At 46.7% G+C, this 18,462-nt stretch overlaps 1 protein-coding gene across 1 annotated transcript in view; it reads right to left on the reverse strand.

The window, feature by feature from the left end:
* The window catches only part of HTR2C (5-hydroxytryptamine (serotonin) receptor 2C, G protein-coupled), a 32,420-nt gene extending 22,767 nt beyond the window's left edge, over nt 1-9,653 (reverse strand). The window contains exon 1 of the mRNA XM_015416268.1: nt 9,269-9,653. Within this exon, the coding sequence (XP_015271754.1) occupies nt 9,269-9,653 (385 nt within the window). The remainder of the gene's footprint in view (nt 1-9,268) is intronic.
* Nucleotides 9,654-18,462: the final 8,809 nt, after the last annotated feature.

Consider the following 18,462-nt stretch of genomic DNA (forward strand, 5'->3'; position numbering starts at 1 on the left):
AAGGATTCCTTGGATGCCTCGGAGAACTGCCATGTCTCACCTTCCCTGGAGAGTAATGAGAGGACAGATGGGAAACTCTGTAGGGATGATATAAATTACCACAGTGGAAAAGCGTTCAGAGCCAAAACACAGCTATTTAAATTAATGATCTCCTCCTAGGCTGGGGCGGGCAGGAAACCACTGGGGACCAACACTTCACAACCCATGAGCAGGGAACCTGGGGAGAACAGAGTTGCTTCCCCAGCCCTTAGCAGGGTTCATTTCCTTAAGGTCCGTGCCTGGGAGGGGCACCAGACATCACACAGATGTGTGAATCACCCGAAAGAGTCAGAATATCAGTCTGTCTAGCCCAGTGCTGGCCCCACTATAGGTGGCTCTCCAAGCTCGCAGACCGATGAGGTTTCCCCCCACAACTTGAAATCCTTTTCACTGGAAATTCCAGAGACTCAGTCTGGGATGTTGTGCCTGAAAACACACACATACACACATGTACCCCATCACTGAGCTACAGCTCTTCCCCTAAAACATTTCAAGTTTGCCGCCCCCCCCCCCCCCCCGGTCAGAGCTACTGTGGGATTCAAACCTACAACATCATGGCTGCAAATCTTGCAAGCATGAGTGACCTAAATCACTGAATCAGGCTCCTGTTGGCCTCAGGATGAGTAAGGGTGGGATTGGAACTCATAGTCCAGTGGGCAGAATATTACAGATATTACCAAGACTAAACTAAGGCACAAAATTATCAGGTAATCCAATGCATTTCTCCTACAGCTCCCCCCCCCCCAAGGGGCTGGTAATTTTAACTGGACATGGCCATTGTTCCTGAAAGTTGATTCTGCTGCCAGGTGGGTGTTAAGGGAATGAATACAAGATTGACTAAGGCTGCTTCTACAAGAACATAATAACATAAGAAGAGCCCTGCTGGATCAGACCAATGGTCCACTAAAGTGCTGATCTACCAATGATTGCACTGGGCCCTCTTGCAGCCCGGCAACGGCCCCTTTCTTCCTTCACAACTGAGATGCAGATAAAGGGACACACGCAACTCAGCTGTGAAGTGAAAATTTTAAAAGCTCATTAAAGGGCTGGAAAGTGGGGGATGCAGAGCTCACCATTTTGAAGGTGGAACTCAGCTCTGTCCACTTCCTAGGTTGGCTGTGAGTGGAGAGTCCACATGGATGCTCAAGACCACCCCACATTTCTTCCTTTGAGTTGGAGCAGATGAAGTTGTTCTTTGCTCTGGCCCAAAGGAGAAAGTCCTTGGGGACCCATGAGGTGAGCTCAGAAAGAGCATGGTGTTGTGTGGAAGTCCCCCCCCCCCAATGGGGGCATGCTGTATTCCACATGGGGAAAATTCCCGTATGGACCAATCCCACTGTAGAAGCAGCCTCAGTTAAATCAGGGCAATTTAAAATCAAGATGAGTGGCTGGTTTAAAATAATTCAAACTCCATTTTTTAAAATCCCCAGTTACCTAACATTACCTAATGCTACCTCAACAAACATGCATTCTGATTAGTTTTTATAAGAATTAAAACATATTTGTTTGTAACTGCTCAGCTGTGAGGTTACCCCAAAACTCCAAAATGTCTGGTCAGGAACCCCACATACTTCTTGCTATAATGAATGTATATCTACTTTATAGGCGTTAGATTCAGATATCATGTAAAGCCAGGTTGTTAAGTGGCAGTTAATACAAATTTGCATTCTGATTTTTCAGGGTTTTTTTCCACCACTGGTTTTTATTCACCTTGAAGGAACAATTATGTTGAATGTTAATACTGCTGGGTAGCAGACCAGCATCCTAGTTCACGGAGAACACACCTAATCACATGAAGCACTGCAGAATTACACAAATGCCAGAATACCAAGGGTGAATTTCCCTGCCTCAATCAAATTAACACGTGGTCTCTTTCACATTGAAGGCTACGCTGAAGCCATTTGTGTAAGTGCATAAATAGTCCAAGTACAGTTCAAAGGTGTCCGAGTGCCTCTTTGCACACTATGTTTACCCAAAATGTTTTGAACATACCCGTATAATGTCACATGGGAACGTAATAAATGCATATGTGTCATACAGGCTTCCTTCAGAAAGTCCAGTTGGGTTGACATCCTGCATTTGACCTGTGAAATATGTGAAGATGGAATGAATTTGTCCTGATAGACCCATAAGGTTCCTTGCTCAAAGCATAAATTCTGGATATGGCCAGAGGCTCTTTAGTAAGGAGGAAAGGAGTTGAAGGAACATATTTGCCAGCTGTTTATCATCTTTGCTAAAGTCTGGGCACGGCCAGGGACATAAGCTCCTGGATATGAACCAAGGGCTCTTGGGCGTTTGGCGCTTAATATGGTTGTTGGCTTGATGTGTCTATATACGTAGCATTGGGGGGGGGACTACTTTGGGTCCCTGCAGGGACAAAGCAGGGTATAAATACTTAAGTAAATAAAACAAGACAATAAAATGAGGCTCCAGACTGTAGTTCAATCCCAGAATTCTTTCCTTCAGTTCACAGTGAAGTTAGAGATTTCAAATATGATTCCAGCAAGTGCAAACCAAGAGTTAATTCTTCATCGGCTCACTACCCAACTTGCCATCTATTAATTAACACACTTATTTAATTAGCCCTTTAGGAATTAAATCCTACAGAAAACATTCTAGGCTGTCAAACGTAAGTTGTCCATTAGTGCAAGACATTTGAAAAAAAGAAAGAAGGTTAACTGATAAACGTTGCAGAGAGCAGCAATTTAATTGGCAAGGGCTGGAGTTGTGCCACTTATTATCAGTTGCTTTGTAATGGGCTCGTGGCACAATTGGACTATTTTAGCATATTAAGAAAAGCAGGGCAAGCCTTTGGAGGGGAACCAAGCAACCAAGCAATGCACAGTGCAAAAAAATGCTTAATTGGGTTCATTAGAGTGAAGCGAAGGAAACTGGGTTTCCTCAGCAAAGCATTTTATCTCTGGGCATGGGGTGGAAGTTCCCTTGAACAACAGCTTTCAAGCAGGGAAGTGAGACTCTCTCCATAGAGGAACAAAGAACCAGAAGATGAGCCGAAGATGGCAGGACTCCGTTGACCATTCTATTAAAAGTTGTGTGATTCTTTATAACTTAAGGAAGAGCTGTGGCTCAGTGGCAGAGTTTCTGGTTTGCATGCAAAAGGCCCCAGGTTCAATCCTTGGCATTTCCAGTTAAGGCAGAAGGTACTCGAAAGGACCTCCTACTCAATCACCTGGTGAGCAGCAGTCTCATTGCTGGCTCTTTTGTGCATACGGATATGGTGCTCTGCATCCTCCAGGCATATCTTCTTCCAGCAATCTGTACTTGTTTCACGACAGATCATTCAACAAAGGGAGTGTCATTTCTATACCTGATCTCAGTTCTAATCCCATATTATTCATAGCCACATTTTCTGTGATTTCCCTTATGTAGTCTGGAAACATCCTGGGATGTTCCTCACCCCAGACATTGTCCTTCAGCTGTTCCTCCACTACAAGAGGGTTAATTAAAAAATGTTATGCTCACAGCACGGTAGGTCATTTTGAAAGATCCATAATTAAACTTCAACAAAGAGCTCCCGGGCATTTTAAAGGAGAAGTTTAAGTCGATTCATGACCTGTCATTTAACCAATTTAAGTCTGAAAAATAGGCACATTACCAAAAGCCCAATGTAGGTGTAATTCTGGAGCTTAGCACAAGGGTGACTGAGTGAACATACAGAGGATATACTTGTTAGGGGAAACACTGCAGTGGCAAGCTCCATCCTACATATGTTTAGCCTCCTGCAGGCACAATTGGAACTGGAGGAAAGAGCAGAGAGACAGGCTGATGTTGGTGCAGAAAGCATTGCCTATGCAGACCCAGGCCACAGCCCGGTTTGTCTGTATTATTTTATTTGACCCAGAATGGCATCCCAGAGGCAAAATCCATCCTGTTTGCAAGGACTTTAAAATGTCAGGACACAAATAGCAAGATGTTAAGTTCATCTTGAATCAGATGCTGTTTAGATCCTTGTGGAGTGGCAGTGGAGGTGGTTTGGGAAAGCGAGGGCACAGCACGATCATTCTCCCTCTCCGCCCCCTGGCTCAGCTTCCAAGCGTTCCTCCTTCAAAGCCCAGACAGAGGGGGTGCATGTCCTGCCTTTGGAGGCTTCAGCAGAAACCTTTCATTTCCTTCGGATTGTGAACATTTGTTCCAGCGGTTCCAGACAGAAATATCACAGCTCTCTCCCTTCAAAAGCCCGTAGAGCAAAGGTTCGGTTTAGGCATGAAGATTTCGTCTAGTTTTTGTAGCCTGACTCAGAGACACACAAAAAGGTGTATCATGCACGAAGGGACGTGAAAAATGTCTATTTAGGGGGAACCTTTTTACAATGGGGGGAAAAAAATACAATTTCCAAAGGGTCAGAAACAGCCCCACTAACCCTGGACTCACAAGCATGTTTGCAGGGGCCAGGTAGCCTTTTTCTGTCTGACCACCATGCCGCACACTCCAAGTGTCCCTATTACCACGGTCAGACCTGGCTGTCTGGTGCCTTCCTTTCTTCAGTCACAGTCTCCGTTTATCCCTTTGGCAGACGCCTTCTTTTAAAAATGTTAAACAAATTGCTCCGATTGCCATTTCTCAGGGCTCAGCTCCCTCCCAGGGGATCTCTAAAAGTTCAGTCTCCCAGCAGGTGGGTGGACGCATCTCATCTCTGGCACGGATCCATGCCTAAGCATGAGCACCACTGCACCGCCTGCCACTTCATACACTACACTGATCACCATTCCTTATGACTCTGTATTTATTTGGATCACACTGTCAATGCGCATGAGGCGTTCCAGAGAACCCAAAGATGTCCCTGCCCTGAGGAGAGGCCAATGATCTAAAACTTAGCAAAGGGAGTGGAGGAAGATGGAGATAAAGAAGGGAAGAAGTGGTGTTCATTCCCGTTAAATGCGCTTAGGGCTGTGGCTTTCAGGAAAGGTGGGATTTGCAGGGGGGGAGAGGTTCGGCATCAGGCAGGTGTTCTGGGAGGCACTGCTAGGCAGGAGGGAGAAAGGGCTGAGTTATTTGAGGAAGCAGAAGAGCTTGGGACAGTCGAGCGTTTGGAGCTGGTGGAGTGAAACTGTGGAAGAGATGTCCCAGGACCAAGGCCACGGGTGCTTTGAAAGTGGATGAAGACGTTATACGTGATCCAGAGCCCCCAAGAAGCCAGTTAGGGGGTGAAGAAAAGGCCATCACATGGTCAGAATGACAAGGGAGGTGAATGATTTGGGGGACAGAATGCTGGGCAGAGGGGAGGGGGATTTGAACGGGGCTGGACTGGCAGGAAACAGCCCTGGAAGACAGACATGGCCTGTCCCACCTTGGCTCTGCTCCCCCTGCCAGGAAGGTGGGTGGGAGGGCCTGCCCTGTCAGCCCCAAGCAGGAGGTGCCTGGCCAAGTGGAGCAGCAAGGCAGGATGAAGCAGAGTGGGATTGTCTTTGGCCGGGTGAAGTGAGGCCTGGCGGGCTCCTCCTACCCCTCACCACAGCTGGGTGGGCGCATCACTCACCACGGCAAGTCCTCCTTTCCCATGCCTCCAGCTCATACCCACCCCTCTCTTTGGGCTGGGGTGGCCCTGGCAGGGTGAGGGTGGGTCCCAGGCCCACCAAGACTCTTCCCAGTGGCATTAATGGCCAATGTGTCCCCGAGATTAAATTGGGATGGCAGGAGACCAGAGAGGCGGAGTTTGCAGTAAGTCAGGGGAGAGATGGCTAGAGCATGAACCAGGGTCTGCACTGAGGGGTAGAGAGGAGGGTCCCTATGGTTGTCTGGCTGTAAAGGAAGAAGTGATGCAACTTGGCAGCAGACTAACCATAGGTTGCAAGAGACAGAAGAATTCAAGGGATATTCAGAACTCGTGCTTTTTCCGCAGGGTAGATAGTGACATTGGGGCAATGGACAAATCCCTTTAAAAACTCCCACTTTGTTTTGCCGCGCTTAGAGATAAAAGGTGCCCAGCCTTCATTCATCCTAGAGCATGAAAATACAACAACGGCCAGCTGTGCACGTTTGGGTATGAAATACTTTTGGATCAAAGCAGATGTTAATGCCCAGGTGAATGCTGCCTGCAGTGCAATCAGAGTCATTCAGATTTAAAATGGAAGTCAGAGATGGACCTTGGTCTGAGATGCCATTTTGCCTCTAGACATGTGAAAATGCACTTAAGAATATACAACACTCTCAGAGTGCAATCCTATACAGAAGTACTCTAATCTAAGCCCATTGATTTCAGTGGACTGGAGTAACTCTGCCTAGGCTAGCATTGTCAGAAATGACAGCCAGCTTCAAAATACCTGCAGTTAGGAGGAGGAGATTTTTAGGCAAAAGTTGGTACTAGGGATGGGCATGAACCAGGGAAATGGGGTTCAGTTCATGGCATGCCCAATTCGCAAACCATGAACCGTTACAAATTTTTAGGGGCCAAACAAACCGGTTCAGTTCATGACACAGTAGAACAGCCTCCTTGGCATGCTAGAGATACCAAAACCACAGGGGATCTCTAGTTGACTCTTCTCTATCTGCCCTCCATGTTTTTTGAGGATTGGATTTATGGGGTCTGAGTTATGGCCTCCCAAAACATGCCCCCAGAAAAGTGTTTTCTGGATAAATGACTGTCATTGTCCCAGAAAGCAGTTTCTGGGGGCACCTTCTTCTCTGGGGGGCTGTAACTCAGACCCTGTAAATCCGATTTCCCCCCCCCCAAACTTGGAGGGCAGGTAGAGGAGAGTCAGCCAGAAAGCCTCTGTGAGTTTGGTGTCTCTAGCTTGCACAGAATCTGTTCTATACACTCCTGAACCGCCTGAACCTGTCCCTGTTCAGGACTTCAGGAGTGTGTAGAATGGATCCTGTGCAAGGTAGAGACATCAAAGTCACAGAGGACCTCCCCCGAATGCTCCTCTACATGTCCTCCAAGTTCTGTCCCCCTGATGCTTTGAAGTTTTGTTACCTTTTAGGCTGAGTGGAGACAATCTGTCTGGAGACAGTCCATTTGGAAATGTATCTGTTCACAAACCCACAGGAACCTCCACAGACAGCTCAAAAGTTTGTGGAAAGTTCATGCTAGTTGACCTGCTATGAACTTCACAGATCTGTAATGAACCTTAGTTCATGAGGCAGTTTGTGCCCATCCCCAGTTGGTACTCTCATTTCCCCAGTTGGTTGCTCTCATTTTATGTAGTGAGGAGCTGCCTGTTGATCAGTGGTACTCACACTCTGTGACTTGCAGGGAGCTACACCTGCAACTCCTACCAACCAAAAGAACCACATGATTACTGTGAGCTCTGCAGTGCAAATTGTACCAAAAGACTGTATGGCAAATCACAGATGCACAGACGTGTGTGCTAACAGGGGAAAATAACAGCAGGAACTGATAGTAAGCTCTTCAAAAGTCTTTGAGCCTGGGTCAATGTCTGACCCACGTGGATGTCAGACATGTGCAATGGATGACTGTGCTTCCAAAAGGAAAGAACAACATTTGTGAAGGTGTATCCTGGGGGGAAAAGGTCACAGTGGAAGGGGGTATAACTAATTTGTCATGTAGCTCATACTTTTGGAGCAACTGGCTTTTGTAATAGCTGCGTAGGCCGGAGGTTTCTGCATTCCTTTACAAAACGGCATTATTGGGAGCTGTGGAAGGCTGGCAAGAACTCCCTGGGTAGAAGTGTGGGCTGAAACACAAGCTGGAATCCACAGAGCCATGTTGGGTACACCCCAATGACTTGCCTGTGATTTTTAAAAGCCTAGGACATATCAAAAAGGGGATCTGAATGTCAAAACATTCTGTTTTGCATGGGGGTCTGTGGACAGGGATGCACAAATTCAGAGTTCTGTTGGCTGCACAGGAACTAATTTTGGATCTTGACCCAAAGGACACAAGAGGGCACTGTGATCAGTGTCTGGTGGTGGAGGGAGAGTAGTGGAAAAATAATTGAAGGCATTTTGGCAGAGAGGGAGACAGAATTCAGCAATGAGGCTAAGGAATACTAAAATTCATGGTAAGAAAAGACCCGGTTCTCTAGTCTAGCCAACATCTGCAACAACTCAGGCCAATGAGAAGCTATCCTTAGGCAGAGACCACACATACTTTAGCTCAGAGGTGTCAAACTCATTTGTTACGAGGGCCAGATCTGATGTAAATGTCCCTTTGTTGGGCCGAGCCATGTGTGCCATAAAACATAATGCCAGGTACCAGTGATAGAAACTGTATAAAGGACAGCAGCTGGTAAGCTCCAAGTTGGTGTATCCTCTGCAAGGCACCATGAACTAGGAGGGGGCAGCAGTGCAGCACTGGGAAGATGTCCCCACAATGCTTGACTGCTGCAGATGAGGCTGTTCTGCCATGCTGAAGCCACAATAGAGTGGCTCCACCTACTCCCTCCAGCACTCCCTCCCTTGCACCAGTTGCTCGCGGGCCGCATAAGAACCCTGGATGGGCCAGTTCTGGCCCCCGGGCCTTAGCTGGAACTGGACTGTTGGTTCTCATCTTGCCCAGCATTGCACCCAACTTATAGGAGCTCTCCAAGGTGGCAGTTCTTCAAGATCTCAAGCAGATAACTTCCTCAACTCAAGCTCTCAAGACTCAACCTGAGGCCTTCTGTGTGCTCTACAGCCCCACCCTTTGGACAGCATCCCTCCTTCAGGATCCCACCGCCAAGACCACAGCAGCCTCCTGCTTTGCTGCAATTCTAAAGGCAGCAAGAGGGCAGCCTCGAACAGTGGAAAAGCCAGAAGGCAAAAAGCCAAAGCACAAGAGAGCTACTAAAGGTTTATAAAAAGCCCTCCAAGTTTTGTGAATGCTAAAAATATTTTCCATCTCTCTCAAAATTCTGTGATGCACAAAATATCCATTACCTTGACACATGCAGACCTGTTCATACCCCACTTCACGCTGAAGTCTCTCTCTCTCTCTCTCTCTCTCTCTCACACACACACACAGAGGGGCATGATTTATATGTATGATCTTGGTATGTGCATGTATGTTTGTATGCATGAGAGTACAGTTGCTATGGCCTGCATTTTCACCTTTTATTTTGCCCCTCTTCTCACAGCAAAATGTTATTTCTTGTCCCAGAGGCACAGAAACCAGCACTCAGTTCAAAAGACTAAATCTGCTTTGTATGACAAAACCAGAGTAGGAGTAAAGAAAACACACACAATTGCTGTTCAGTTCCTTCCATTGTTGGTAACTGTTGCCGCCTCCCACTTGAGCAGCACAAAACTGAACAAGGCAAACTGAACTTACCATAGAGAATGGTGATGAGGGACACTGGCATGACGAGGATTCCCACCAACATGTCTGCCACCGCCAAGGACATCAGGAAGTAGTTAGTAGCATTCTGGAGCTTCTTTTCCAAAGAAACAGCCAAGATGACCAAAATGTTCCCCCCAATCGTTAGCAGGATGATGATCAGGATGAGGAGAGCTGGCCAGTTCTTCTCCCTGATGGACTTCCGAGAGACTTCTGCCCCCTCAGAGATATTCAGAGGATCAGATGTTGGGGAACTCTGATTTAGAGTCAAATTGTGGCTCAGCGGCCAAGCCATCAGACTGCTGTGCAGGCTAAAGTCCAGTGTGACAGACACGGTTGTAAAGCCAACGAGAACTCCTGCCCCATTGACGGTGCTCATCATTTGCAATGGATACTCCACGCTCCTTAAAAGCACCTTGGCGCTAGTACCTTTCACAAATGGGAGAAGGTCCAAGGCAACAACTGGATCTCATGACACCTAGGTCACCAAGGTGCTTGACCTTCCATAGAGGATGATAGCTTGTCGATGTCAGAGTGCAGCTCTTCTGGAATGCCATTAAGGTGTGGCCCCATGACTTGAGAGGGGCAACGAGCAAGAGGTGAGGGAATCTTTGTGACGTCCAGCTCCCCTTCAAGGCCAACATTCTGCAAAGGAAAGAACAGAGGTCCTTCATTTTCACAGACATCAGAGTAGACTGATGGCTGGGGGTCATCTATAAACAGTCACCCCACCAAGCTGAATACAGTTGCCTCCAACCACCAGCCATGAATCTCCAGCTTGCCCGATGCTTGACAATCCTCCCCAGCTCTGCACTTGACATCCTAGGCAAGACATTTATGGAGCTTCAGTGGACCACCCTTTATAATTGGTAGGCACTTCTCGGCTTGGTGGGCTACAATTCTGAACAGTATTGCTGAATAGCAATGCCTGCATCTCAGGTGTTTCCAGACTCCTGCCAACAGTTGTATCTGTCTCACAGTTTCCTCCTCCCCACCACAGTCTGTCAGTCTTTAGGATGCCATTAGACACCCTGTGGGTTTTTTTGGCTGCAACAGATTAACACAGCTACCCCACTGGAATGCTCTCTACATTCAGCTGGCAGTTACAGCCCATTCCAAGCATCCAAATAAAGTCAAAAATAACCCATCACCCTAAATGGAAGCATTTGGGATCATTCCATGTATCCTGAAGTGAAGCAGGAGAGCTATAAAAACTAAGAAGCCAGACATAGCTTCTCTCTGGGATTGATATTTTTGGCTAAAGAAATTTGTACGATCGTCTAATTCAAAACAGACCTGTTGGCAACCATATGAAATCATACAAAGCCATACAAAGCAAAAAAGGAGGAAGGATAAAGTGGTGATTTAAGGAGTATTGCTTGTGATCCCCCCCCCAAAAAAGTTAAAAACCACCTTTGCATTCTCTTTCTAAACATCTTTTTGTACATTAACCCTGGAGCGGTTAGCACAATCAATACTGTCCAATGTTCAATATTCAGTCTCATTCCTTGCCAAGAACACTGTAGGTGGGGTAGAGTGGGAGCATATGCAAGAGTTTGTTTAATCTGTGGGGAAACTGCTGAAGCTTTTCATGGTAGAGAGAGAAGCATTATTGCTAAGGTCTGCAGACCTTAAAAAAAGTAAAAAAGTTCCTGATCTTATTCAAAACAGAAAAGCTCTCCCCATGCTTAGGCTACTCGGTCACTGGCAGTGGATGCTAATCAATGGGCAGATCACCTCATCTGGTTTGGAAGTCTCCTGCCTTTCAAGTGGGTGTGGCTCACAGAAGGTGCTGGGAGCCACAGTCATCCGAAGGGCAGCAGGCTTGCCCAGTCAGAATGAGAGCTCAGTTGACAGGGGGTGGTTTGGGATCTCAGGTTGCCAAGGATATCTGGAAAGAAGGGCTGGACAGCAAATAATACAGGATTTTAGGGAATAGGACCGATCCTGTGTGCTTGCTTCTGCACGTTGTAATTTCTGATCAACCGGTGCATTTGTAAAACAAATGACAGATAGGCCTGTTTTCTCCATCAAAAGAAATGGTTCCAGTGAAGATTGTAGTCTGAAATTCACATTGCTTATAGATGGGCTGCAGAAAAAAAGGGGTCAATGCAGACATAGCCCAGGGGGTCTATCCAGCTTCATGCAAACACAGGTGAAAATTTACTCCTGGTGAAGTCAATCTGCTTTTAGCATTCAAAATATAAGAGTTCACCAGCAGTGCAGATTCTACTTTAAAAACAACAACCAAAACCTCCCTTTCTGGAGATGACCTTACAGAGGGAAGCACTTTCCATGCCAAATGCGTTTCAGAAAAAAACCCAGCCAGGGCAGACTCTGAAGCTGCAGAAAGGAAGCCACCTATTCAGTTGTCTCCAAAGCCAGCATCATCGCAGTTTCATTATACCTGCCAGAGGCTTGAAGTGGCACATAATTACAGCAAGAGGAATGGCTGGGCCGCAAAAGCCAGAGGCAAAATCAATGTCAAAAATGGAGAGGGAACAGTAAACAATTAACCCCCGCTTCCCTACTTCCAGCATCGCAGAGGAAAACAGAGCAATAATTCCTCCAAAACCTGGCACAGCCGCCTGCCTATTATTCATAGGGAAGCCAGGTGGAGGAGTCATTATGAGCCGCAGATCGACATTGCAGGACAATGACGGCAAACAGAAGGAGAGCCATTCAGCTTGAAGGAACTCCGAGGGAAATGGTATAACACTGATGAGGGTCTATTAAAGCTCAATTACAGCGCCAGTGATCAGACCTGCCAGAGAGAGTCTTGCGAGGGCTGCGTAACAGCGAAGGCTGGGGGAAGAAAGAGTAAAGAAGGTGGAGAGAGAGAGAGAGAGAGAGAGAGAGAGAGAGAGAGAGAGAGAGAGAGAACACCCTGCAAAGGAGTGACAGCACTTTGTGGAGACAAAACCAGAACAGGAACATTTTGCATTAAAACAGAAATGCCAGCCTCCCCCCCCCCCCCCGGTTCAAAATCCAGCACTCTAAAATACATCTCAGAGCATTGCTGTGTGAGAAGCTTCTTTTGCTTATCAGTCCATGGGGCTCTTGGACCTTCATTACCTCCCCAACAGCTGATCCTGTGGGATGCTGCACGGCTACACTCCAGGTGCCAGGGAAAACAAGAGCCCCGGCTTGTGGAAAGTTGGAAAAGATGGGCTCTTAACCCTCAGCAGAACTCACACTGCACCAGGAGACAATTTGGCAGACTTTTATTTGAAGCACATGCACCTTGGCCAACATGCACTCTGCACAATGTACATTCAAAATCATTGCTTTTTCTCTGAGTCCATGGATATGTGCAAGGCAGGATGCAACCCACACAGCAATTTTCTAACTGCAAGGTAAGGTGATGCTGTCAACCCTGAGAAAACAGGTGAGAGACTGGAAGGAAGCACCAAGCCCCAGGTCAGAGATTCCCAATGAGCAAACCCAAACCTGTGTTTAAGCAGAGGTTGTGCCAAGTTGTCCCAGCTTTTAATCAAGCAGGGAAAGTAAGAGCGATAAGAAACAACCGCAAGAAATGTGGGAGAGATTCCCAAGAAAGGGCTTTTCCTGAGAAGAAACCTCTCCTGACCAATGCTCCCTCTAAGCTGTGGAGACTTGTGAGCAGGAATTCTACTTTGTGAGCCACTGGCATTAAAGTTGTGAGCGAGCAAATTTGGCTACTGCATAAATTAGTTTGCTCTGGAGCCATCCTTCCTGAGCGAAGACAAAAATGTGTGAGCCGGAGGCTAAAAAACTGTGAGCTAGCTCACACTAACTCAGCTTAGAGAGAACACTGCTCCTGACCCTTCAGTATGGAATTTCGCCCTCAGTCTCAATGCAATCCTGGACAGCACTTCTAGCATGAAATTCAGCATGGCCACCACTCTAATGGACAATGCCCACCAAAAAAGGCATGCATTATGGGGATCCTGGGGCACAGCAGTGCTCCTAGTCATGACCAAGGGTAGCTTTCTGTTCTACATTGTAAATTCAAACTGTGTGTCAATGGATACATCTACACATCACTGAATATTGAGCTATTGTTGTACTATAGAAGAAGAAGAAGAAGAAGAAGAAGAAGAAGAAGAAGAAGAAGAAGAAGAAGAAGAAGAAGAAGAAGAAGAAGAAGAAGAAGAAGAAGAAGAAGAGTCTCAGAGAGGCTTACAAACTCCTTTCCCTTCCCCTCCCCACAACAGACACCCTGTGAGGTAGGTGGGGCTGAGAGAGCTCTTGACAGAAACTGCTCTTTTTCAAGAACACCTCTTATCAGAACTATGGCTTGCCCAAGGTCATCCAGCCAGGTGCAAGTGGAGGAGTGGGGAATCAAACCCGGTTCTCCCAGATTAGAGTCTGCGCACTTAACCACTACACCAAATTGGCTCTATAACAATCGTGTGCCACTGGGTTGCCTAGACTGTACAAGATAATCTGGTTGGAAATGACCGCCATACTGCACAGAGAGTACGATATCCAGAGATGTAAGGATGCAGCCATTCTGATCCAAGCCAGAGTTAAGAAAAAGGCACCAGGTTCTGTTGATTTTGTAGCTCAGCTGTGACAAATACAGGCCAAGACCTGAGATCCTGCCCACCCTCAATAGCATTTCCAATTCCTATACTGTATGCCAGTGCTGAAGTCCCCTTTTTTACTGGAACAGATGGAGAAGAGAAGGAGCAGATTTCCCATCACTTCAAGCCTTCGGATGACAGATCAGTCCCCTGCCTGGAAACTCTTGTTCCAGTAACGGGTGAAAAGGTTTAAGGTGCCGGCAGGGTCAGTCTCAGACTGCTTGACCTTTACGTCTGTGAATACAACAAACCAGCACTTAACTGACACAGCGGGGCAGGCTGAACTCAGGAAATTAAAAAGAAAGAATATTAACATTTTGTAATAAAAGCATGAATTATGCATGGATTGCCAGCATTAGCAATGAACGTCTTGGGTCTGTTTCATCCCCTGGACCTTAAACCTCCCTTCCTTTAGTTACTATCCAGCCTAATGACCTCTACTTCATTTTTTTGGTTATATATATATATATACACACACACACGGCAAAACCCTGAGAAGTGATTCAGATCAGAACAATTCAGTATCATCTCTGCTTGGGGATGCTTTAGCATTGCATATGCTTATTTGCAGGGATGGCTTTTCCTCCCCCAAATGAGGGTCCCACCCATTCTTCCCAGACACTCCCATGCTTTCCCTGTGCTCCACACTCCCAAAGTTCATTCCAAACTGGTCATGTCATGTTCCAACTCCAATTCCTACCAAAGCCCATATCAGAACACCCTTGGAACACACCTGTTGACTGTTCCCCCTAGCTTCAGCAGGTATTTAGTGTGTGGGAGATCTTCCGTCACAATCAAAACTTTGAGCTCCTTGCTGGGCTACAAAAGCCCCAGTTGTTCAGCCTCTTCTTCCTCCAAGACCCTTCTGAGTTGGGTTCTGGCAAAGGATGAGATGTGGCTACATTGCCCTTTCCTCCCCTCTGTCATTGCTCTTCCTTTCAGTCTCTTTTGTTTGTCCTTTACTGTCCACACTTAGCTTGCACCTATGTGAGGCAGTACCCTGATGGGACCTCCGGTCAGGTAAGTCAAGCCAATTGATGATGGAAAATTCTGGAATCAGATGCAAATCATGCTTTAGTTCAACACCCATTAAAAGAATGAGGACAAAAGATGCCAATGAGCATAAGCATAAGATTAGAAGGTGGCCTATCCACCCCGCAGCAAGAGCCCATCCTATATGCGGCCCAGCTTTTGAGGAAAAGTCTTGTACTTAAATATGACCAGATCCACTAGGAAAGGGTATCACTACCCTTCAGTAGCTGCCTGGATTGTGCAGGTTCCATGCCATCTGTGTCATCAGCTCCAGCTCCTGCCTTGGTTGACAGATAGGGAATCTGAGCCTTGTAGTTCTTGTCATGATGATGGAATGGGACAGAAATATGTGTGAACAAAGGTTGAAAAGGAACAAATGCCATCATGTGTACTTCAGGTTTTGCTGCCAAGATATCAGCTTCAAGGGACAGGTAGATTTTGAAAGGAGGAAAAAATGGTACCATGAGGTTATTCTGGTAAGGAGCTAGACATACTAGGCAGCAATGCTCCCTCTAAGCTGTGGAATCTTGTGAGCAAAAATTCCACATTGTGAGCGACTGGCATTAAAGTTGTGAGTGAGCGATTTGGCTACTGAATAAATTGGTTTGCTCTGGAGCCATCCTTCCTGAGCTAAGACAAAAAGCATGAGCTGGAGGCTAAAAAACTGTGAGCTAGCTCACACTAACTCAGCTTAGAGGGAACATTGCTAGGCAGCAACAGACACTGGTTGAAATTTAGGAAACCAGAGCGTGGGTAGCTGAAGGCAGCAGAGTTGAAGGGGTGAAAGCCCTAGAGACCGTAGTCTCCATGGATTGTTTGAATAAAGAGCCCAATGTATCAGAAGGATGGTTTTGGTTTAATGTTTGCCTCCAAGGAAAAGGAGAGAAACTATTTGGGGACTGAGAGGAGCCCACGTATCCCAAACTGTCTTTCAAATGACTTCCCCCCCCCCACCAGAGCCTGAAATTGGCTGTCATCCTATCATCTCTCCAATTGATCCAAGGGAATCAATAATTCCAGCACGAAGTGAGGTAAACGCCTTGTGGCACTGATTGACGCGTGGCCAAGCAACACTTTTAGCCAACAGGAATGACAGAACAAAGGAAAGCAATCCTTAAACAGATTTCTGTAGGGCCCAGGAACAGTATAACGGAACAATGGTTTCTTTTCTATCAAAAATGACTCCCAAATTGCCTCACGTTTTGTCAGAGGAATGAGAGCAACGTGGACAGTTGCAAAGTTAGCAGACAACAAATAGTCATTTTGATTGGAGAGATAGCAGGGGTTGGGGAGACAGTGAGGGACATCTCTGCAACAGTAAGATGCTTTCCCATGCATGGACAGAATGTCAAATGTTTTTCATATCTCCCAGGACATATGGGGATAAAAAGAGTTGCAGCAGTGAGCACAAGTTTAATACGATGGCTTTGCAGAAAGGAAATTGAGATTGTGGAGCCCATAAACTTGCAATCTCTCAAGAAGCAGGGACTCTTAAACGAGTTTTTTTTGTTATTAAACAAGAAATCCCAAAAAAATAGCTTTATGTGGCAGATTATGCTCAACTAAATCATCTCGTAAATATCACATTTGCAGTATAATCCCCTTGCTGACTTCACATGCATTCTACAGCTTGCCTTCCAAGGAAGTCTGCACAGTACCCTCTAGTCTAAATGCCAAAATGAATTTTGACCCCCAAAGTTAGACTCAGAGGCCAATCTGAAGGGTCACTTCTCAGGTTCTCTTAAAGAGGTAGCAGGGGATTTCTGTGGAGTCAGATTCTTGTCTCCTGAAAATGCAACACTTGGCTCTACCCTTGCCTCCAGCTTGCATCAAGTTGGGGTGGAGTGATGAAGAGGTGAAGGAATGCCTAGGAAACCTCTGCCCAGCACACAGAGCAGCAGAGTTACCTTGCTGCTCATACTAGTGTGAGTTTCACCCAGATGCTTATACCGAAATTAGGGAGCATCACCTGACCCAGGTATTGGGGCAAAGAGACTTTCTTGGATGATCTCCTTGAAGCTAGTTGCCATAGGACCTGGATGGCCAATCCTGATTTCAAGTAGCAACGCTGTGAGAGAGCTTGAGATTTTGGAGAACCACTGCCTCTCGGAGGAGGAGGAGGAGGAGGAAGATTAAAATTCAGTGGCTCAGCTGGGCTTGCTGGATTTATTAAAACTACCCTTTGTTAGTCTCTATCCCTAGATTTTTGATGCCCCCTCCCCCATCTGTGCTGTTCTTGGGCCACAGAGCAACCGAGTGCATCCAAGGCAGCCACCGCTGGATGCCCATCCCCTTTGCTCTTGCCTGGCACTCAGAAACACTGCCCAGTTCCTCAAGCACAAACGGCAGACACAAATAAAGCTGCATCCCAGACTCAGAGGGCTCAGCGGTGCCCTTCTTTGGGGATGGCCTAAAGAAGTAAAGAAGACACCTATAGGACAGGTAAGGCCATGTTGTTCTGCAGGGGCCAACATCCATTTGTGGTACTGTGGCTTTTAATCGATCTGAGAGCATTTGCTGTTTCAGTACATCCTGGACAGGTTGCAAGTGGCCTCGAATGCTGGAAAGGTGGGGCAGACATTTTTCAACAATGTTTTTAAAAACCCTATGTCTCTTTCTTCCCTTTGCCAGCAAATCCAGAACTCTAGCCAGCTCAGACTTTAGAACATGACTTCCCAACAATATAGAGAGAGAGCTTTAGAAATGCAGCCTGCCCCAATACAACCACCCTCGGGGGGGGGGGAATCCAAAACTACTGGGGGCAGAAGGAATATGGTGGTGCATTTTAAGTCTACAAACCTCCATTCTGGATCGTCCGCTTTTCCTTGGCACACACGTTCAGCTCCACAGCAAAGAAATATGTATATATCTTTGGCCTCTGGCCAAGAAAGGAAGAGAGGCATTTATCTGCAGAGTGGCGAAGGCCGTTTAAGCGACTCCCCAGGTTGGCTCCTGCTTTGCGGCTGCCAGCCTTTTGGAGTGCAATTAATTTTTAGAACTTAACCCCCCCGATGGGTATTTATTTTTATCTCCCAGGGTTCCCCCCCACACACCTGAGGCTCTAAAATCGGTTAGAGAACATGACTGTCTGGGCGGGGGGGGGGGAGGCTCCAAGAGGCTCTATAAACAAGAGTTTCTCCCTCGCCTCAGCAGTAAAGAGGCTTACGTTTACATCTGCCAGCCACCCAAGCACACATCCACCAAGGATTACACTTTACCAAGCTTGCTTCAAAGTAGAAGAGGAAGAAGAACAGAAGAAGAGGTTGGATTTATACCCTGCCCTTCACTCGGAAACTCAGGGCAGCTTACAAACTCCTTTCCCTTCCCCTCCCCACAACAGACATCCTGTGAGGTAGGTGAGGCTGAGAGAGCTCTTTCCAGAACTGTCCTTGAGAGAACAGCTGTGCCAGAACTATGGCTTGCCCAAGGTCATCCAGCAGCTGCAAGCGGAGGAGTGGGGAATCAAACCCGGTTCTCCCAGATTAGATTCCACGCACTTAACTACTATACCAAACTGGCTTTCAGAATGTGGACGTGATTCAAGTACTTCAAGTAACTCAGTGGTTGACACACACCATCAAGAACTTT

This window comes from Gekko japonicus, unplaced genomic scaffold, assembly GCF_001447785.1.
Source record: "Gekko japonicus isolate JY-2015 unplaced genomic scaffold, Gekko_japonicus_V1.1 scaffold603, whole genome shotgun sequence".
Lineage (NCBI taxonomy): Eukaryota > Metazoa > Chordata > Lepidosauria > Squamata > Gekkonidae > Gekko > Gekko japonicus.